We start from the raw sequence: 23747 nt of genomic DNA, 5'->3' as shown, positions 1-23747 counted from the left end.
AAAATGAAACCAGGGATGGGTTCTGAGTCTAATCACCTTTGCTATTGGTATCCATTACTGAAACTTAAGTTATTCCTTACTGGGAGCTGTCTTTACTGTAACTGATCGAAATTGATGGCTATCATTAGTCAGAGCCATGCCATGTTAAAGAGTCAGTCTCATTAATCAGTCATATTTATGGGGAAACTGGAGCACCAGGAGCGAGCTCCGCACTCCCCTCTCTGACTCATGCTGTGTGTAGTTGCAGTCGTATCACTGCATATGCGTTCGTTCAGATGGCTGAAACAGACACTATGGCCCAGATTCTGAGACACTTAGTCTGTCTGCTCTGCGAGTGTATCAAACATACAATGAAGCACACTTGAGACAGGTAAATTTTCAAAGTTTTTTTGTTCAGTTTGGTTTCAAAATAAAGATCACACAATTGTTTAGAGACAATCTACAACAGGAGTTACAAAAAATAGTTGCCCAGGCAATAAGCATACACAGGTTCTGTTAACTATACACATATGGTTACAGGTGTGCTCGTAGTAAATATACACAAGGCTGCTCCAAATGTACACCGCTCGGTGGCGGGCTGCCTCTCTCACCCAAAAGGACATGGACAGTATGATACAGCACTTACAGCACTAGAGAAATGCCAAAAAACACAAGTATATCCTCTGTACAATCCATGGGTTTACCCCTGAAAACAGTCATGGATAACCAAGGGGTTTGGGGGGGTTTAAATGAGTAAAAGTTACTTCTCCCACCCAGCCAGCATACCCATACACATGACACATTTCATGGGGTAATGCATTCTTATAAAAAGATCTTTTAAAAAAAGTTCAAAAAAAAAAAGAAAAAAAAACCTTCAACATAAACCAGAAGACACCACTAAGTCTAACAGAACGTGTCCAATTGGGAGTCAGTGGGAGATCAACGTCTTAAGTTAAGCAGTGACAAGATAAAGATAAAACCAAGCGTGGCGAATCTTTGTACAAGTACTACGCTGTATAGAAAGGGCTTTTCAAAACAAAAATTTGATATTACAATTTACAATATACAACAACTCATATGTCACAACCAAGGAGGTGAGAATATACACTGAAATGCACAGGTTTTTTTCTAAGATTTTTTTTTCCAGAGTGAGCTTTTTTTTTTTTCTTCTCATACCAAAAAGGGTGGTAAAGCACTTTTACATTACAAGGGTTTACAAATGTACAATTATACAGTCAGAAGTATGTGGTCACTACTAGGATACATTATAGATACAGATTCAACATCAAAAACCAGAAAAACTACAAAGTTTTATATATATATTTATATATATATGCAAAGGTCTACACCAAGTATACACGTTATATTTATAGAAGCAAGACCAGAAAACGAATCTCCCATGCTAAATGATCTGTCTGCTGGTTAGCTGATGGCATGTGTGTGTATTCGTCTATGATTCTGTGACGTCAGACAAATTAAATATTCGTTCCATCTCATAGTGGTAAATAGCTAGGATGGGAGGAGGAGGGGGCACTAGGATTGTGTATGCAGCAGTAGCAAAAAGTGAAATGATTTTTCAGTTTATCAGAAACGATGGAGAGAAAAATGGAAAAAAAAAAAAAAAAAAATGAAGGGAGTGGAGCGATGAATAGAACAGGTCTCACCTCTCTCCACTCCCTGCCCTCCCTCCCTCGTTGGGCTCGGGTGGGGGAGGAGCGACAAAATGTGACAAAAAAAAGAAAAAAAAGAAAACTGAGGCAGCCTGTAGCAACAGGCTCCTCCCGAAGGGTTGTCATGGAAACAGGGGTACGAGGGGTACTCAACGTCCTCGGTGAGTAGGATTTTGAGGGGAAATTGGGCATGATGCCTTCTGAAGGACAAGGACAGGAGGGTGGGGCTGGCAGACATGACTCCATTAGGAAGGTGAGGTGGGGGTGGGGGGTGGGGGTTCATGTGGTAGACATGATTTTGGGCAAGGGTGGGGGGGGTTGGATTACATGATGCCGTTAGGTGGGCCGCAGAGAGGACCCAGGTCAACACCGTTCTTCATATAGTACTTCTCCAGCTTGGCCAGGATGTGTTTTCCATAGGTATACTTCCTCAGGGTGGAGATATGGGGCCGGATCTGTGCAGAGAGGAACACAGACATTTGACACGTTCAGCATACTTTTCAAACACACTATTTTTGGTGTGTTTTTCCCTTCTGTTGTGCAGTCGTCTCACAACAGAAAGAAAAAGAAAGAAAAAAAAAAATATATATATATATATTTTTTTTTTTGTCAACATCAAACAGCAACACCCAAAATCAATGATTACATCAGCTTAAGTCAGCTTCAGTGTCGTTGCCTTGGAAACCATTGACACCAGTGACCTGAGTAAGAGCCTATTGATGTGAAGGTAACAGAGGGGTTGGGTTGATAGACATATACTGTTTTTTTCCCCCTTTTCATGTACATCTTCAGTTTTTTCCCCAGTCAAAAGGCTGATATTTAGTGCTGAAACAATTAATCTAAACAAAATCAAGGACAATTGTGACAAAAATTGTTTGATATTCTTTTTACAGGTTTTACAGGTTGTTTACATTAACTCTATAACATACATTTGATTGTGTTTTAATCTCATCTATCACACAGTTACGAGTTAGTTATGAAGGGAAAATATTAAAAATGGGATATTAATTGTAAGATTGATGAGTCTGCGTCTACTTCATATTAAAAAGTATCTCAGCTGATCATGCCAATACATGACGACCCCGGTCTTTCCACCTACCTTGTGCATTACGATCTTGCGCTGGGTGGGCTCAGCAACGTCAATCATCTTCTGCACCACGTAGTTGGCGTACTGGTCCTTCATCATGGTGTATAAGGCACTGTGGGGGCCCTCAGTCAGGCTGCACACTTCGTCTATCAGTACCGCCCGTTCTGCCCGCGACGCGTGGGTCACACACTTCTCCACCACATTACTGGACAAAGACAGAAGGGGTGGGTGTTTAAAGTTTAAATAAAAAAGGGGGAGACATGAAAACCCACTTCCAAGTCTGGCTGTATATGTGGACAAACGAAGGAAAATACATTTTCGAGGGAGGGAAGAAAAAACAGCAGCCTTGTGTTTGTATTGGGTTTTACCTAGCAAACTTGTGCTGGCTGAGCCCCAGTACGTTGCCTCTGATCTCCGCCACGATCTTGCTCTTATCCTCAGCTCGGCCATGCTCCAAAACGTGCTGGATCACATAGTTGCCATACTGGTCCTAAATAAAACAAACCACACAGACACATTAACTAAAACGTGATGAGGACAGCTGGTGCCTCTGACGTCACATCAAACACAGCCAACTTCAAAAATCTGGAGGCTCTGAGAACAGCTTTATATAAACCAACTTGAGGTGTAATTATTCTGAAAAACATAACTGGTGGGAGTGAAAAGACAGCAGTGAGTGCTAGTTTGTGTGTGTGTGTGTGTGCGTGTGTGTGTGTGTGTGTTACCTGCACTAGCTGCTCTGTGTGTTGATGGAGCTCCTCCAGTATAGGCAGCGTCTGTTCAGGAAGGCAGTGTTCAAGAATGCGCTGAATGACTCGGCAGCCATAAGGGTGAGTGGAGAGGGCAAAAACCTGAGAGACATATGTAATTATACATTGTTAGTCATTACACACACACACCAAGCAGTCCTGGAACTTAGCAATTTAACCTTTTAAAATACATCATCCCACCCGTGGGAGGCTTTGGCCTTGGTAGAACTACCTCATGTGTGTTCTGGTCTGTGCTGCACTCACACAACCTTGACAAATTACATTTTGTTTGAGAGCTAACAGTCTCCTGATTATATCTATACTGTCTATCTGTATTTTAGGCTCCTAAGTGTTTACCACACAGAAAAAGGTACTACTATAGGCCTTTTTTATGCCACAAAAAAATAGGTGAGGCAAAACAAACCTTACATTTCTACCCCATTTGTGCCTCTGTAACTTTGGTTCAATATCTTTTATACTCATTCTGAACCTTTGGTTGTAACATTTTAAGAGTTACCTTTCATAGGAGACCAGGGTTATGACTAATCAAAAAGACTGAAGAACAGTAACCTTTTTATTTGGCTACATCTATTTATTTCTGGGTGTGTTTTAAGGGGTTAAACATGACACTAATATACATAGGCATACTTTCACGAACCCAGCCCTTCCCTGCAGGGAAGGTGAAATTCCTGACATGCTTACAGCTACACAAACAAATCTGATCCACCGAGTAGAAAACATGCAGCTTCATAACATGCAAATGTGTGAGAAGCAAAACACTTACATCTGTGAGATTTAACATCCTGAGCGAAATCTCAAAAGTGAAACGTTTCATTTGTACTTAACAAAAGGTGCATGCATGAACGCACAAAATCTTTCTTTTAACACTTTATGCTAATGTAACATTTAGCTGGTAGATAGGAGATGGCTGTTGCCACTGGGCTGAGGTTTCTGTTGCCAAGGCAACATACCCCATCCCTGGAAAGGACTGAATATGTGTGTCTATGTACTTTGACGGTGACAATATGCTTGCTGCCTCAAGGCAGTGACAGTGTATGTGTGCACGCAACTGAATGTGTGTATGTGGATGTCAGCCAGGCACCGGCAGGCTTCAGTGACTGAATGTGGAAATAATTTGTGTGTGCGCACATACAGAGGGGACCCACCTGTCCCTTAAAGGCGTCTATGATGAAGTGCAGCGCGTGAGGCTGGACGCACTCAATACACTTCTGCACCACATGGTTACCATTCTGGTCCTTCACACACTTCAACACATGGCCATCCAGCTCCCGCACCATCTCACTCTGCGGGGGGGGGGGGGGGGGGGGGGGGCAGGAAGGAGACAAAATGTGAGGAGAGGGACATGTAATTGTTTGTGAGAAATCAAATATTGCCTGAAAGCATTTTCCAAACTCTCCTTCATATGTCACAGTGGCTCAGAGCCCAACAAGTAACACTCAGCTTTAACTGTTGCCCTAAAGAAATCTATTGAGGTCCATTAAGGAGAGATAGATACCTTCTTACCCTCTCTTTCACGCACACACACACACCTATTCCAAAAACCACTGAATTTAAGTAAAAGTATTTTCTGGTGATATACAGCTAGATTTATCTTAACACCTGCAGTTCAACATGCATATAAACTGTAGTACCATTAGCCTCATTCATCGCTGATGATAGGGCGCCTTCGAGGAACCTGCTGCTTCACGAGGCAGCTCTAACATAACACCCATAATGTAGATGAAAAATGCCATTTCAGTGTGAAAAGCGCACCTCTTTATTAATGCAGCACTCTGCTATATAAATACAAACACGCTATGCACTCTCATTCACAAGAGAATTATGGGCACATAGATGGTGGATAAGCTTTGAATTGGGACACTGGGATACTTTGCAACTTTATTTCTGACCGGAACAACCAAATCACAGCAGAGTTATGGCAGATTGTGTTTTATTAAGGTCATTCTAGGGCAAAGGTCCAGTCTGTTTCCCGTATTTACATACTCATACATTCCAATGAGAACCAGTCTACTTACAATGACCTGCTGATCCGAAGGGATGAACTCCAGAGCTTTCTGAATGACCCTGCAGCCGTACATCTGCAGGGCCAGGGACAGCACATGACCTCGGATCCTCTCTGCCAGAGCCAGCTTCTGGTCCAGGCTGCCGAACTAAAACACACACAAAATAATTCTGTAAATCCTCTAATCCATTTGATAATACATGACACAATACCATGTACAAAACACATTTACACAGGCCAGAAAGCACATAAAAACCAAGTGTAGTGCGATAGAGTAACAACTTTTTTTTAGATTGTCCCATGAATTCAATCTTGGTGACCCAAATCACACATAGCAACAACTTTACTGATAATGACCAGCTCCTCATACACACCTCAAAGAACTTCTGGATGACGTAATTTCCAAAGACGTCGACCATAAGCTGGTAGGCAGCCTGCAGTATCTCACTGAAGACAAGCTGGCGTTCTGCTGAACTGGCTCGCTCCAGTTTCAACTGGATAAACCTTTAAGAGACAGAGAGGATAAGTATTGCATTAACCAGATATCTTTTATATTAAGTTCCACAGATACCTTTTTTGGCGATCTCTTGTTTTGTCATTCTTCATTTTCATTAGCTTCTGCAATGTATACAAGCCTCGGGAGACAGTGTACGGCCTGCTCTCCTAAAACCCACTTAGTATATAAGGGGAATTTACAAAGTTTAGATGAAGTTGAAGACAAAGACAAATAAACATACCAGAGAGTGAGAGAGCAATAAGGTAAAACAGATGTACAGAGACAGAGAGAGAGAGAGCTGCTCCTATATATTTAACCTGAGGGAACAGTCAGACAAGATGAGATGAAATTCAGGGTGGAGAAAACACAAAGAGGGAGTTGAAGGAACCAAGCAGCCTGTGAGATGAAGTGATGGATACCAGGCAAAAGTCAGGAGATAAAAAAGGACAGAGATGCTGAAGAGACTGCGGAAAGAAAATGTCTGGAATGTGCAGACTGGACGTCATGGTGTATTAATAGATCATTTCAGTGGAAAAGTCTGCATTTGAGGCACTGCTGGTTCAACCCAGACAGACCCAGAAACCAGGACCCCAGAGTGGCCTCCAGGGCCCCTGTCACCAAATTAGAACATATCTTTTCCCATCTGGTAAGAGATCAATGACACCGTTTGTTCTGTTGTCAATAAAAAATACTTGAGGATATACGGGGTCAAGCAGCAACTAAACACAGATTGTTTGTAAAAGGAAGCAGTGTGTCACATTCACTATGTTTACACCCTCATGCCTATTCACAGTCTATACCAGCATAAACTGAGCATGAACCTGAAATATGACGAGTGCAGTGATGTGTGCAGAGGAGATAGTACACACACAGGAATGTCCTGAGCGCTGTCACTTTGAAGCATTAGCAAATTTGGCCGGTTCACATTGTGTATTGAACTTAAAAGAAACACTTTGATCTAGCACTGGCTTAGAGGTCAGACTTTGTCACTGGGTCAAACAGCATACTTCCAGGGTTGCTCATCAGGCTTTGTATGCAGTTCATTTGCATCCAGAGAGAAATTCCTTGTGTATGGGACTGACTTGGTGATGTTTCAACTGCACATTTTGATTTGCTGGTTTCTTCTTTGTCGTGTGAATTTCAAGCTGGGGTGATATTTGAGTGCGTGTGTGTACCTGCTGCCGTGCTGGTCCTGGCTGAACTCCATGATGTGGCCAGCGATGTCTCGGAGCTGCAGGTTGGGGTAACGGTTGTTCCTGAAGTCCTCCAGGAGGCGGCTCCGACCTGATGGCATCACATCCGACATGCCGTAGCGTAGCCGTGACGACGGGAACAGCTGGCTGCTGGGTGAAAAGAGGGAGGAGCCTGAGCTGGCAGCGCTGCGGTACTTGGCCTCCGCTCCTGGGGCAGCAGAGATGAAACGCCCGCTGCCGTTGGTCAGGCCTCCTGTTGGGTCGGAGAGAATAGGGAGACGAAAGTCAAACAATTAACAGACTTATGAACTATGACCATAAAACTAATTCCATGCATATATTTTTAAAGAACCAAATGAAATAGATTTTCTTTCCATATATACATGAATGTTTCCAGAGCAGTGGGGACATGAAAGTAAGATAGTGGCAAAAAGAAATGTCATACTTGTAGACACAAATTTTAAATAAGCTTTTTTGTTGGAGATGCTACATGCAATTTATTAAAAGCCCAACCTTAAATTTCTCCCAGACTTACTGCACTGAAAATGAAATACTGGTGTAATGATTGCTTGCATGAGTTAACATGCAAGTTTTTTTTTGTTTTTTTTTTTAAAACTGATGACACTGCAGTACTAAAATTTTCAGACAGTATCATAAAAATTACATTTTATCTCTGCAGCACAGAAACACAGCACTGGATGGCAGCACTGCCTAAAACATGAAGTGAAGTTTCACTGAGAAAAGATACATTTCTTGTGGCCATAAAAAGTACTCAAATAATATAAGGGACACCACAAACTGTCTCTGACACAACCTTAACAAAACTGATGAGTTTCTCTGTAGTTCTTGTTGCAGGTTTTATAGATTTGTTTTGTTAATGACACTGAATTAAAGTAAATGCCTTGTACAAATACTTAAAACTGAAGTATTCTCAAGCAACATCTGTACCAGGCGGTAGATAAAAACTTGTCTGCAGTTTTGTTGCTGGAGCCTAATTAAATCTAGACAATATATAGATATTGCAGTAAGTGTCTTTACACAGTATAATTGTGGATATCATGTGTCCTCCCTTCAAAAAAGGTGCCACTTACTGCAGTTTATACATGTATAGTATCACACCCCAAATTAAAATTGAAAATACCAATTCTAAATAATCCCTCACTGTCACTATGATGCCTCAACTTCACTGTCAGTTTGATTGTTGTTTGTTCTTGTTTCTCACACTGGACCTGAATGTTTGCCTTACACTTCTGTCTACCAACTGTCAATCACACAACAAAAGTCTCTGCAGGTAATCACTCCTTCAGAACATGCTGCATTGCATTTGCACATGCATTTGAAAATCTTGTTTATCCCAACAGTAATTCATTGTGAGCTTGACTGGAAATATTTAGTAAGTTGAATTAAACAACTTCTTAAAAAACTTCAGTATATAAATGTTAATGTAAACATTTACAGTTTTGGGATATACAGGGCACCTACAAACATTTTCTGTTCAACCTAGCACTGAAAAATTACATTTAAGGATGTAAACTTGTTAACTACCTACCTAATATAATATCTGATCTTATTTAGGTCAATGTCCTAAATAGGATCAAGTATACAATATATGTCTGAGTCTTTGTCACCAAAACATAAAAAACGACCCTTACCAAGATTGAGGTTGGACGAGGAGCTGTGATTGGACAGGGAAGGTGGGGGTGTGAGGGAATGGGATGGGCCCTGGTTGGGCAGGGGCATACCCACAGGGCCAGGGGAAGGACTGAAGCCCAAGGTGCCGTTATAGAAGCCTCCATGGCCAATTGGGGTGAGGCTGGAGGGCGTGCGTTTGTACAGCTCATTGTTGCCCGTCAGGGAGTCCCGCCTGGACCCACTGCCACCACTTGAGTTGGCCACTAGAGGGAGACAAAGACAAACTAGATCATCTATCCAATCTACAGGAATTGTGAAATGTTAAAGAACTGTCCTTTTCTCTGTTTAACTATTAACAATTAAGTTTCAGTTTAAGCCACTTACATTTAAATTAAAACTATATAACCCCAAAGAAAAAACTGCAAATTGTGTTTGAACAAGGTGTTTTCCTACCTGCAGTGCCAAAGCCTCCCAGCGTGGCCCCCAGAGTAGCGCCAAGGGAGGAGGAGGCAGGCTGGCTGAAGCCCAAGGAGGCAGACCCGGGTCCAGGCTGGGCAGAGCCTTGTGAGAAAAGAGAGGAGCTCTGGGAGGAGGAGCTGAGGGAGGATGATCCATAGAAGGAGCTCCCTCCCAGAGCGCCACCAGGGCCACCCTGCTGCTGAGGCTGCTGGGACGTCATGGCACGGAATGGACCATTGGCCCCACCACCAAGACCACCGTTGGCACCACCTGCAGATGCTGCTGCTGCTGCAACTGGAAGAGGAGAAACAGCAGGAGAGGAGAGAGAAGTGAGATGAATGTTTTCCCTCTAGCTCAGTTTAGTGCTCTTTTCAAGCACTCAGTAAATAATCATACAAATTTTAGATCATCACTAACAATTCTTCACTTTAATGCCAGTATTAATGTAAACCCTAATTTCCCTTGATACTGAACACACTGACTCATGGGAACTCCCCGTAATAAATAAAGGCTAGACTGGAAGGTATAGGCTCATAATCTTTTAATTGCACATTCTGATTATATGGAACATCGAGACTATGTTTTTAAATACCACAATGTCTAATCCTTGTTTTGTGTGCCTGACACTCAATCTGTGTCCTGTTGTCACAGTGAAAAACAAAGACTCTTCTGACCGTGGCTTCACATGCATTACTGTGTTACCTGCTTGTGCTGCAGAAGGAGATATGATGACAGAGGCAGGGGCCATGAGGCGGACAGGGCCACTCCTAGCTCCAGTATTGACCACGAGGGCCCCTGTCTGATCATAGTAGGCTGCAGGGGCCAAGACTGGGTACCCTAAGGAAGAGAGAACAACAAAAAGGGACATTCAGAGAGTATCTAAACCGATTTTAGCGTGGAGCATTTCCTCTCGACTATTGTGTACATATGGGGGTTGATAGCTATTTTAGTTCAATTTCATCATCAGTTTTTATAGTCAACGGTGCTGTAAGAGCAACTGTAATTGGGTGTGTTGGGAGTTTTGCCAATGTAATAAAACCAGTTTACAGAGTGTCATACTCACCAGGGACTCCTGCTGCTAACCCCTGTCCAAAAGCGAGGGCTGAGTTGACTGCTGCTGCTGCAACCAGCTGGTCATTCTGCTGACCCTGCTGGCCTTGGCTGGGGGTCAGAGGTCGCTGGTTGCCCCCAGCACGCATCACCTTTACAAAGTCAGAAAGAGGACATTTATCTGAATTGCCATTATCAATATGTAAATTAATACAAAAAGGATGCACCAAAATCTGTTCCAAAACAGAGAACTTGTGTGCTGTAGATATAAGTTGATATCATGTCGGCTCTTGTAGTTGATGTATACAAGAATGTGCCTACACACAGAGATACAAGGCGGCATGTAATAAATTGTCAGGATAAGATAAAGATTCCTAACATTAGCATAAGTAAATAACAAACAGCAGTCTCCTGCTGACTGGCTCATTATCTACAGTCCACAAAGAGTTTTCTGTTAATAGATCCAAGTAGAGCAGCGGTAAGGCTGGATGCACATTTCAATTGGCACATAAGGAGAGCTCTGACAGAAACATCTTGAGCCAGTGGCAATCAGCATGCCAGTTTATTGGCGAGCACTCGACTGACCTGCTGTTGGTTCTGCTGGCCCTGGCCTGCTGCCTGCTGATTGGCCGAGTTGTTGGCTGCAGCCGCTTGCTGCTGGAAAAGGTTGGCAGGGTAAACCCCCCAGGGGGTCACACCGTAGTACTGGGGAGGCATCACTGCCGGACCTTGACGCAAACAAATTTGCAAAATACTGGTGAGATAGGACTACCATGTCTGTGTTTATGCATATTTTTAAATGGTTCCAGCAGCATCTAAATAGAAATCAGTGCCTCTCTTTTATAATAAGAATGTATTACCGAGTGTAGCTGCTGCTGCTAGGCCGGCCGCGTACGGGTCTGTCCCAGGTGGTGCAGCACTGATGATGTAAGGATTGGGCACAAATGCTGGGGCCAAACCTGACAACACATGGAGGGAAAAGGTGAACCACGGCCACAAGGTTTTACATAATACATGGAGTTAAGTCATAGAAACTCCTGGAATGAAGCTTCAGTTTGTGCTTGGGTGATATCCAGTCAAGGTTCGTTAGGACTGTTCAACATTTGTTTGCTTTGAGTAAATCTAAGAAATTTTAACTCCAGATTAGTTAGTTACCATGAGACTGCAACAACATGTAGTGTTTTGTAACTGCTGTGCTCTTTTGCTCCAAAATGACTAACTAAACACTGCAACACTCCCGGTGTTACTGCTGTTGAATCACTGATACTGACCAATGACTGTAAAAAAAAAAAAAAAAAAAAAAATCCTGCAAATCTCACCTGTTTATGGTACTTATGGGAAAATATAAATCTTACCTTTCATCTGATATTTCAGCTAAACTTACTTTCTTTGTTTTTTTACTTCAAAATAAGTGTTTTAGATTATATGGGGTGTTGTGTAAAATCATGTTGCACTTTTCATTCTGTTGTAAAATGTGCATAGTGGTGCATAGTGGTATGTAATGATCCACCACATTCCCATCACTACTCCACTAATGTCATCCTTTAATTTGTGTCATGCTGACGGTGAGAGAATGTGCCAAACAAAACAACATACATCCCAAATAACAAATGATAACATACATTTTATATTGAGTTCTCCTGCTCAAATGCCTGTTCATGTATATTCACACACACACTTACCAATGTGAGGCTGCTGTGCTGCTGCCAAGGCGTACTGCTGCTGCTGGGCTGCTGTTAACTGCTGCACCGCTAGAGCGTTGTTTCTCTGAAACAGCTGCACATAGAACAAAAGGTAAATCACATCTAAATGTCACTGGAGCAGAGTCTCTCTGACCCTGTTCAGATGTGGCATTAACATGCGCCCACACCTGTACTTAGAGCTGTGCACTTGTGATCAGATCACCTGAACCAGATGGTCTGAACAGGTCCTCAGAGCTCCACAAAGGCTTTCAAACTACTCTGTCTTACCTGCTGCTGGTTAGTGTAGTCAAATAGACCGACAGTGGGCGCTGAGTCCATGGGCATCTGGGAGTTGTAGTCAAACTGAAGCGGCTCCATCACTGACTCCATGGGGTCCATGGTGACACCACCCTGTTCTACACCAGAGAAGTCTTCAGGGGGCTTGGGGCCTCCACCACCTCCTAAGGGTGTCAGGCCCTCAGCCCCTACACCCCCGGGACCCCCAAGCAGGTCACCCTCGGGGCCAGGGGCCGGCATGTTGCCTGGGGGACGACTGCAAGGTTGAGAAAGAAGAGTGGTTGCGTTTACATCTGAAGAAAAGATAAGCATTTCTCCAACAAGCCACGCGTGTGTCCCTGTATAAGAGTCCAGGGGTTGAGCTTAAGGACCTCCAATCATCCCAGGGCCAGTAAAATGGGAGGAGGGAGGAATACAATTAATTTTGTGATGAATTTGTGATGAGAAAAAAAACAAAAAACAAACCCTGGTAACATTATGATGAAAAGAAACTGACTGCACGTTTTGTATAGCACACACAGTTCTCATTCAACCTCATTGACAACATACACACACGCAAAAAATTACACCGCCGGTATCGAGTGTCAGAATGCTGATGACATCCACAGGTGGTGAGATACTCCAATTTTTTACATCGAGAAACCGCACAGCAGAACAAAACCCTGAAAGCCTTTGACCTTACGACAGCTGCCGCTGCAGCGGGGAAATGGTAACAATATTGTTGTTGTTTTTTTTTTTTCACTTGCCAGCTAATGGCTCAGCAGCCAACGTTTGCATTTACAGTGAGCTGACCCGCTGCTCCAACTTAGACTTAACATAAGCAAGCCAACAGGGGCTCAGTGTGTGTGTGTGTGTGTGTGTGTGTGTGTGTGTGTGTGTGTGTGTGTTTAACAGTGACAGAAACTGGTCCCTGCCTCCGCTCAGTCCTCCACGTTTCTCTCTGGTTGCCAACTCACAACTCTGTCATTCTGAAACCTTCCCATGATTCCCAGGAAGAGGTTTTTAGGTTACTATGCCTTGCAAAGTAATGAATCAAATAGAAACTCAATGATGAAATCTAGTAACATAATTTTGCATTTTTGGTTGACATTATACAGGCTTACAAGTGAACTCTCAGGCTGCCCGAACAAATGTTGTGTGTGTTGTTTTATCTTTCTTAAAGGTAACTTTGAATGATTTAAATAGAAAAACAAATGTTTCAAATTCAGGATGGTCCACATTCATTTTGACACTGCTTAGATTGTATTTCGGGATGGTTCTGGATGCATGCTAAAAACAGGAAAGTCCTACCCAAACTCTTTGACATCCACATCCAGGCCGTTCTGCACAGGCAGCCCATTGGGGTTGATGACGTCGCTGATGACATCAGCTTCACCTTCTGTCAACTCTTTCAGTTTCTCTCCCTCAAATGTTGCCTTTGGCTTCTCCCTCTTCTCCTCCTCAACCTCTCCGTCCCTCTGCCCCTGTGCGATGAGAGGGAGACAATAAATATAACTGCTACAGTGAAAAACAGATAGAGAGGTGCTGACAACATGACAGTGATAGATGGTGAAAACACAAAAGGTACAGAGTGAGGAGGACAGATTAATATGGACAAGGTGAGAAACAACTCTTGTCCCAATTTGACAACCACTGGCTGACAAGGGACAAACCGTGAGAGAAGAATGGTAGATGATGTGTGAAGTAAAGGTTATCAAGGTTATCAAAAGTCAATTTTGACATGAAAAGTCAAGATCGTTATGATAACAAAAACTGGAGAATGAAACTGATTACAGGAAATGTGCAATACATGAGTATTGAAGACTGTGATATTACTGATGGACAGAAAAAAAGAAAATACTGTAAGACTTACATAGGGTCCTTTTCGGAGGCAGGAATCCAGTTTGTCAGCTGGTGAGGAGGAGAGGACGTACTCCACCATGCTAACTCCCAACCCTCCACTCTCGGACCGCGGTGACATCACCGAGCCCACCCCAACTTCACCTCCGCCATGGAAACCCTGCCCTGGCCGACGGGACACCATGATTGGCTGAGACACTGAGTGATCTGCATCAAGCGGAACAAGGATTGTTAAATAACATTCATGCACAGGGGAAAACCACATTTGCATCAAGCATGAAAGTGATACCATAACACATCAGCACCACTCACGGGACAATACGTGTTTTTTTTTTTGTTTGTTTTTTTTTTTTTTATTTCACCACACTAAGATTGCATCCCATTAAAGTCAGCACATATTTACTGAGAGGAACTTACAGGGTGACACCTCCACCACTTATAGCTGCATTAAACAATAGGTCTTTCATGGTGGGGGTTTATTTAAATTACCTGTATGGAGATTTCTTAATTTTGTTCCCATTGTGAACTGAGATAAACACACTCAGCTCTGTCTTCAATGGTCACTTTATTTGGTACACCTGTACAATCTAATGCAAATGTTACATTTATGATGCCTACAATGCTCAGTGTTTGTCGACACTATCAGGAAGTTGTTAATTCAATTATATGTTTTTGGCTTGAGGTTCCTGTTATTGATGGTGTTGTACTGGACTGCATTACATTGCGAGATGTTTTTTTAATGTTCAGCCCCTCTCATGTACATAAAAGAGGAGGACAAATAAATAGAAACACCTCTCAATATAATGTAGTCCAGTCCAATGTAGATTACATGCCCACAGTTTCACAAAAACATGGCTGTCTTGTACTATGCTACAAGGTTCAAGAAATAATCTAATGCACAATTTAACTACCAGAAGCATTTTAATCTACAAATAAACTCTTAACCATCAGTTTCTGATCATCATGCCTACAGAAATAACTGCAGTGCTGATATGATACAGCAGAAATCTCAAATCACATCACCCTCATGATTTGAGAGAATATCAGGGTGATTTCACTTTGACATCAGCTTTTGAGCCTGACAGGAAGCTAAATATAGATTTTCGAACACCAGAGATTTTCAAGCACTAAAGTGAGTGTTCTGGTGGTTTCTTGATGTGCTTGTGAAACATTTCACTGTCATGTTCCTGCATTCATAACACCCTGCTATCTGCCACCGTATCACAAACGTAGACCAGACTGGTGTATACCTGAGGCACCCCATGCGCTGTCCCTCCACTGGTCCAGGAAGATCCCTTTTGGTCCATCCTTCCCAGAGTCATCCGTCTCCCAGAACTTCTTACCAGTTAGCAGCTGCTGCAGAGACACAAGGGCAAAGTGGAAAAGAGACATGGTAAAAATGGTTACAGGGGCCCCAGTAGCTCACCTGGTAGAGCGTGTAACACCAAGGCCCACCCATCTCTTCCCTCACCTTCCGGTCTCTCCCCACCCTCACTAACATGATAAAGGCAAACATTTCAAAAACTTCATTTTCTATTAGAGTCAGCATCTTTCTCGCTATAAAATGACCTTGTTTTCCGTAAAACACTGATCAGTATCTTCTGGCAACAGGAAACAACTCTTGGTTGCACAGGGACTTAAAATTTGAAAATCAATAGAAACTGATCTGCTGCTTTAAAAAAAAAATTATTTCTAGATGAAAAAATAATAATACCGTAATACTTGTAATACTGTCCATAGCTGTACAATAAGAAACAATAGTAGAACTATTACACTAGAAGACTCAACAAGCACAAAATACTAACAAAAGACAGACAAACAGAAGTCTTACAAAATCCGATACACATCATCTCTATGTTCAACAAGCCAAAACTAATTGCAGGCACTGGTCCAACATTAACAGAGTTACTGAGTGTAGATTGTATTTAATAAATGCCAACAGCCGATCCAACCAACTCAAATTAAAACGCATCTCTGTTCAGTTTCCTTTCATTTATCAAAGCTTTCATTCTGGCGAAACAATGCAAACAAGTCCACACTACTTTTGGCTCAATAGCTTTTCACCAGGCAACTTTCTTCTTTCTTAGACTTCCTGTTATTCAAGTTTGACTCTGTCGGTAATCCATCATGCATCAGTTCAGCCAGGTGCCCGTGTGAAAAAATACAGGACAGCCATTTTTATGTCAAGTGTTGATATACGGCTTCGTTTTATTCCAAATTTAGACATCCAAACTGTACTGACATGTCTCGAGTAGCCATAGCCCAAATGCACCATTATCAGGAAAGGTATTTAAGCTACACAGTCACCTTCTTCTAGACAACCATCAGCTCTAATGTCTCACCTCTCCCATGGCGCGTCCTTCCAGAGCCAAAGCCTGAAAGTCGTGGTTCAACTCGTCCATGGATCGCACCTGCAGACAGAAAGCCCAGAGAGACATGACAAACAATGAAACTATGTGTTTCATACTCAACCACTGGGCAAACCTAACCTAACCTTTTATTACCTGTTAATCGGTACGAGTAGTAATTAATATTAGTGTTAATTAGTATACTATAATTAGTATGAACTTGCTACAGATTGTTCAAATTGGCATCAATTAAAATCTGAACTTTATTTTTTAACATTAAATTCAAACTATGAAAACTATTTGTTTCCCTTAACCCCCACATTTCCCATGTCGTCATTTCAATGTCTACGGCATTATTTTATTTTTACATAAGAATACGAGTAAAAAAAATATGTATCTTTTGCAACACTAACGTAAGTACGCACACACACACGCACACACACACACACACACACACACACACACACACACACACACACACATACATACATACATACCTGGCTGTCATGGATGTTGTCTCCAGTGGGCCAGCGATGTTTGCCAGGCTGTTCACCATGCTGCCGCTGGAAGAAATAGTCTACCATGGCATCATCCTGGGAACGTCCAGCACCCGCCACACCCTTGGAGACACACACATGCACATTATCCTAAATTACTGGCAACAGTAACAAGCACAGTGTAACTGAACAACAACCGGAGACACGCAGGTGTAGTTGTTTATAAGAAGAAGGAAAAAAAAAAAGCAAAAATGCAACACAAAAGCGCAGGAAGAGAATACACATACACACAGACTTGAGCATGCTTACAGTTAAATACATGTCAAACATACAAATAAATCAATACACTGTGACTGAACACAATGCAGAAATTTAAGAGTTGAAAAAGGAAGATCAATCCAAATACAAGTACCAACCACATAATAAAACCAAATGATTTAATGTTTACAGCACAACGACTCCACAGTCACTGTGCTGCTTTATTCTTTAGTCTGTTAGCAAAGAAAATGGGATAGCTATGAGTTCCTTTACTTCTCTATTAATAGTGGAATAATTCATCTGCTGGAAAACAAAGTAAAGACATAAAAGCCCAGTTGGAAATAATCAGAAGTTTTCTGCCAGGTCACTGCAAACAATTCATTCGAACACCTTTTTCAACCTTATGACCACGTGTTTTTTAAAAAAAAAAAAAAAAAAAAGTCCAAATTTATCACTTTCAAAATTGATTAAATCATCATCAAAACAGCACCGTAAGCTGAGGTACTTAAACCCACATCCTCTCAAATACGTCCAAATAGGAGGCAAGCTTTGGCAAAGTTTCTGCTGACTTCCTCTCTAACCCTTTCTGAGGGTAAAAACAAAATTCCCCACAAGATGCTGTCATCATAGAACCAGTCAACATGTACTGGAAACAACTGGGCTCGGTCATTTTCTGTACATGAAAAGTGTGCAGTAGAACAAGTTACCAAGACAATCTAATCAGCCTTAATTGTTACTAATCAGATGGACAGAATGTTTTCCCCCCAGGATTAGTCAGGAAAAATACTAAACTTGTTATCAAGTACTAACGCTTAGCTGATGAGCCTTTTGTGTGACCTTACACATACTACTGCACACACTTCCACTGTGCTGTTGAGGCAGAGACATTACAGTGGCCAGGCCTATTAAAGTACAATCACATTTTAGACTGCCAAACAACTACATTTAGTTTTATTACACATTTTAGTGTGATAGACTGTATTACACTTAACAGCGTGGCTAGCTTGTCTGGACAAGCAAGGCAACTCTTAATAGGCCAACAGCTATTCTACTTATTCACATCAGCGGCTCTACTCGCCAAGATGATATAAAGACAGAGATTTGAAGCTGATTATTAGGTAATTATTACTAGTGTAACTATAACTATAGTTGCAGCAAATAATTTCCCTACAAATTTTATTTTTCAATTAACCAATTCATAGTCTATCAATGCATAGAATTATTACAATATATTAATTGACCAGCCCATTTCACAAGCACCTCACTTCAAACTGCTCATTTAACAGTTTAGGAAAAAAAACAACTTACAATTATATGAAAGCAGCAAAAAATCCTCTTATGTGTGAAGCTGAACCCCCAAAATGTTTCTTTCAATTGATAAATCACTACAAAGAATCCAAAATTCAAAAAGTAATCATTCATTGCTGTCAGTTAACTAACTGTTCATCCATTAATTAACTTCACATTCAACTAAACCTCACTGTGTTTGCATTGACATTTTACTCCATCATAATCACAAATGTAACATGATCCTTTTAAATGTCAGACTTACGTAGCACATTTATAATCAATTTAAAAATGGACAATTAGAGCCAGCAGTCATTAGTTTGACTCACACTTTGACCAAGGTCTCATATCCACAACAATGTTGCTTTGTTACAATCTGAATCAAACAATTACAGTGGGGAAACAGACTTCTGATCTGTTTTCGCATCTCTATTCTTAAGAGCCACCCTCAGTTGTTTCTATTGCAAATGTCATAGTATATTGGTTATTTTTCCAAAAACACAATTTTAACCAACTTTTTTAATGTCAACACAGCTTCCATCTACAATTCTACTCTGACAGAATACCAACTTCTGTTGCAATGTGAACAGCATTAAAATAGCTATAATAATAAAAGACCAGCAACACAGGCTGGTGGACCATAGAGTTAACTGTGAGATGTTTCTGGAAGACGTACACATCTGTCAATGAATAAATGAAAGATGTAAACGTGTAAACGTGCTGGGTATTACCTGCTGGCTGGGGGGTGTGGCCTGAGGGGTCTGCCCAGTTGGTGGGGCATGTCCTCCGCTGCTCAGCACCACAGGCATGCTGGGAGATGTAGTTCTATGGTGGGGGCTGAATGAATCCTGCCAGAGCACTGCTTTCCTCTTCAACACACACACACTGCTCATTCCACCACAGCCTGTCCAGAGAGAAATACATCTGTTACATGCAAAAAACAGCAAACTGGATCAATATAAGTTTGTAAGCACTGACCGGAACTTACTTAATCTGAATAGAGACCTTATTCTCAGGTCCCAATTTTATTAGGTACACTTACCTAAATCTAATGCTCTAGTTCAGTCATAATCCAGTCAGAGAAATACTTCAAGTCAGTTTCAGACAGCTTTCATAACTACATCCCTCAGTGACACATGCACAGAGTCTTTGTACCAGTGTGCTGCACTAGCCAATGTCTCAACAAATTAAATCATAATACAAAAAAACATGATCTATGTTCTATAACCTTACTTCATAAAAAATCTGTACTGACAGCAGACAAAATATAGAAAAAAAAACTTGTTGCTCATCTAATCATTTGCCAAAGTTCAGAGTCAGTGTTGCTCTACTATAAGTCATCTGGCCAATATGAATGAGAAACGTATGCACACGTAAACTCATGTAAATGGAGCTCATATCTTAGTCACTTGTGAATAGGACTGAGACTTCCCTCAGGCCAAACAAGAGATGCTAATATATCTTGCCAAAGATTGTTGCTCGACTTGGTTTTCATGTCAAACTACACTCAGTTGCCAGTTTATTTGGTACACCTAGTTAAAATGTATTCTAATATAACTCCACTGAAACAAATCCTACCTTCATGGGGGTTAAATTGTTTCCAACACTTTGTCCACTCAATTTAAATATTGGTGGGAGTATAATACAATATATTTCAACTACACCACAAACTACAGCCTCAAAAACAACAATAAAAATTTAATTAACACCTCAAAATATCTTCAACAAAAACTAAACTTTAACATTAATTATTAATTTGAGGCTAATAAATTAATTTTAGATAGGTGTACCAAATATACAACTGAGTCTGGACAGTGCAGTATAGTGAACAGTGTACCCTGAGCCAGCAGGATCCAAGACTGTCACAGCAGAGTGCAGATGCATTCATCCCAACATATCCCTACAGAGGGTCTCTGTACTAACAACCGTCATTTGGTTGAAAAGGGTCTAATTTGCTACATTAACTGGTGTGTGTCTGTCTAGTTTGACTGTAGATCTGCATAGCACCGCACTAATTCAATAGAATTTAATGCAAATATCAAACTAACCTAATTAGATTAATCACTCTAAAAACCCAAAGCACATGATAAAGTTTGTAGGTTGCAGCCACATGAGGGACAGCACTGATATTAATCACACTGTAGGTCAAACATTCAATGGGCAAAGTGGCAGCCTGGGGAAACCAAACTTACTGCTTCCAGCTCCAATCAAATGGACCACAAAGATTAAAGTTGACTTCACAGGAATTTTGTGAAACATCTCCATATGATACATCTCTAAATAGTGCTCAGAAATGTATCCCAGTGATCTGCATATGGTGTAGGCCACTGATAAGTTACTCTTGTACAGACATGGCTTTAGGTGATACACGGTTGCAGATTGCTGCTGCCAGTCATAGTAGAAGTTCACACCATTACAGCAGATACAGTACATCTCATTAGCCATTTATTATGTACTCTAATGCTAAAACTAATGCAGTATAATCCAACGATACTGTAATAAATCTTAGTTAAATTGTTAAAGAGAGGCCTTAATTAGACTTTATGGTCGTTTTAGTTTGTGGTGGTGTTGAGATGTATTGTACTATACTGAGAGGTATAATATTAGATGCAAATATTAAAAACACATCTCAGCGTAACATAACAACCACAACCACATCCTAAAGTTTACATAAAGTTTATTTACACCTACAAAACATAACTGTTATTAATTGTATTAGACAGAATCACTATGTTATGTGTACCCAGTAAACTCACAATCAAGTGTATTGCGTAAATGGAACAATTTAAAGAGTAACATTATCCTTCTATGTTTGCACGGAGGGGGGAGTGGGGGGGGGGGCTGACTTTATTTGCAAACTAATGGAGACAAGCTGCTGGTCTTTACTTTGAAAAGGTCACTGTGGCTCTGTCATAGAACCAGGGTATATTCAGCTGCTGTCATTATCTGTGCAGTGATAAACCGAAGAAATATGCAATATGTACAGCCCAATCTGTGTGGTGGTCGTGGTCAACAGTGGGCACAACAACCTCTGTGGTTTTCAGCAGTCACGGGGATATAATTTGTATTTTACAGTCTCTTCTTATCCAACAAGCTCTAATCTGTATTAAAATTACCAGTTTCACATTAGTGTCCCTACAGGCCATGAGGAAATTACAAGCGGTTCTTTTTACACTGAGCCATATACAGTAATTACCTTTGCAAGAGACTGTGTGACACTATGAATCTTCAAACACATGCAGCTTTCTCTCAAGTCTACTGAAACCACTGTGCAACACACCCCCTCCATGCAGACAAAAAACACGAGCTGGTCAGTCCCAAAAGATAAAAACAAACCAGCTTGCCAATTGATCATTCACATACATGGTCTTGTGTTTGTTTTTCTCTTTCACTCTTCATTCAGCAACAAGGGACTTTTAGCTCTTTATTCCTTTGCTACAGCTCGAAATCAGGTAGAGAAACACCCGGAAATCCACAACCGTGTGGCCATTCCCTAAAGCGAAGCGCACACGGCTTGTTATGCTACAAGTTTAACTCAGCACCCGGAAACAGGCACTCTGTTCCATAATCTAACTGGGTTAATCATTATTCAATACCGGGGATCAATCCACCGCATACCGGGCACAGACAGGGGTGTGACAATACGAGCAGGCAACCTGCAGCTAGCCGGAGATAACGTTAGGTGTCTCAACATAGACCAAAAATTTCTCCCCTAGCAGACATGACATCAACATGAAAGGGAATATGTTGATGCTTCGTGAAAGGGGTCGCGACAATTACCGGGGGTTTCATTTTCATGCATCTGCGTCCACTCACGCCAAGTCTTGGATCTGTTATGGAGGGTTCACTGCCCATGTCTACCAACAATAACACGGCCTCCCGACACAAGCTCAGCCCGGGAGAACCGGTGGCCAACCACGGGCTCCACACAATGTTTTTAACAGCGGTGATGGCCCAATAATATCACAATACTGTTTTTAATACACACCTGGGTCTCTATCAGTATGCCGAGCCTGCAGCCCCACAGGTCCCCGTGACGCGGATGCTAACAAAGGCCCGAGAGCTGTCTGGAGCGGAAGACCGACACAACGGGAGGAAGGAGGCAGGCAGCAGAAAGGGAGGCAGTTCACTTCAGCCTTACAAAATACTCCTGTTTAAACCCGTTCAGAGCTTCCATAGCAACAATACCGGCACCGATGCGCGGATAAACAATGTCCCGTGGTACCGCGACCGCGGAATAGACGATACTCACCGGCGGAGAGGGTGGATGGTCGCGGATTTCGGCCCCAGTTTCTCTGTGACACCCCAGGCTTTCACTCCGACAACATGGCGGATAGACGGAGGAGCAGGCAAAAGCGCTGCATGATGGGAAGGGATGAGAGAGAGCGTGCGGTTCATTGCGCCAACCGGGAGGGGAGGGAGGGTCATACCGGACCGGTCCCTTTGTTATGTGTGTGTAGTCTATTTGTATTATGGAGTGTATTTATAACGGATTTTGTTTTGACCTTATTCACATATTTGTCAATGGAGGAAAAAAAAACGTTTTTTTCAGTTGTAGCCGTTTGTGTGACTGGAATGACCGACATCACTAAAATGTATAAATTAATAAATTGCAGTACAAATATCACAAAATATGCTGAAATTTTAGCACATGATATCAATGTCACTTCTAGTAAAAGAAAAACTTTAAATGGTGTCGTTATCATCGTTAATATGCGGATATAAAGTGATTTTGACGGGAGTGGACTGTACACAATGTACCAGGGTCTCTACGGTAACGGGGTGCTTGGCAGCCATGGCAACGTGCTGCGCCACACGGTCAGTGAATGTGTGTCTGCTGGTTGCTCCGTTACACCTCCGGGATGTAAGTGGACGGTGTAAAAAAGGGGAGCGTGTGGCCCAGATAACAAAAATACCCCGATGGCTTTTTGGAAATGTGCCAGTGGTGACCCCAAGCTGCGGCTGCAGACCGGAGAGAAGTCCTGAACCAATGTGTGAATGACGTAATGTGGATACAGTAGATTATGGCTGTCCTTTAAATAGAATCTATGGTAATGATATGGAAATTTATAGGATAAACCTCTAAACATACCTTTATGGTTCAGTCATACTGTATTAAACAGCGTGTAGCTTATAAAATACGCATATGAGGTCATACTCATATACTTTTATGCTCACATAAAAGTTGAAACGAGATTATT

General features: G+C 41.7%; 1 protein-coding gene across 2 annotated transcripts; it reads right to left on the bottom strand.

Moving 5' to 3' along the window:
* Positions 1-371: 371 nt before the first annotated feature.
* pum1 (pumilio RNA-binding family member 1) lies at positions 372-22924 on the bottom strand. 2 transcript variants are annotated; one of them, XM_056399445.1, is made up of 23 exons: positions 22799-22924; positions 19278-19450; positions 17002-17124; positions 16499-16567; positions 15407-15512; positions 14170-14363; positions 13608-13780; positions 12309-12573; positions 12021-12114; positions 11199-11297; positions 10924-11066; positions 10352-10490; positions 9991-10125; positions 9283-9582; positions 8850-9092; positions 7180-7450; positions 5883-6012; positions 5522-5656; positions 4652-4789; positions 3462-3587; positions 3105-3226; positions 2749-2941; positions 372-2104 (listed from the first exon to the last, which is right to left on the bottom strand). In XM_056399445.1, exons 2-23 carry the CDS (start codon positions 19437-19439, stop codon positions 1973-1975), a joined length of 3492 nt encoding a protein of 1163 aa, XP_056255420.1. In that variant the 5' UTR covers positions 19440-19450; positions 22799-22924; the 3' UTR covers positions 372-1972. The 2 variants fall into 2 exon arrangements, with proteins under 2 accessions (XP_056255420.1, XP_056255421.1); XM_056399446.1 differs by having other exon boundaries at positions 15407-15509.
* Between the last annotated feature and the right edge of the window lie 823 nt (positions 22925-23747).

This window comes from Seriola aureovittata, chromosome 16 (assembly GCF_021018895.1).
Source record: "Seriola aureovittata isolate HTS-2021-v1 ecotype China chromosome 16, ASM2101889v1, whole genome shotgun sequence".
Lineage (NCBI taxonomy): Eukaryota > Metazoa > Chordata > Actinopteri > Carangiformes > Carangidae > Seriola > Seriola aureovittata.
This window is presented reverse-complemented; position numbering and strand designations above follow the sequence as displayed.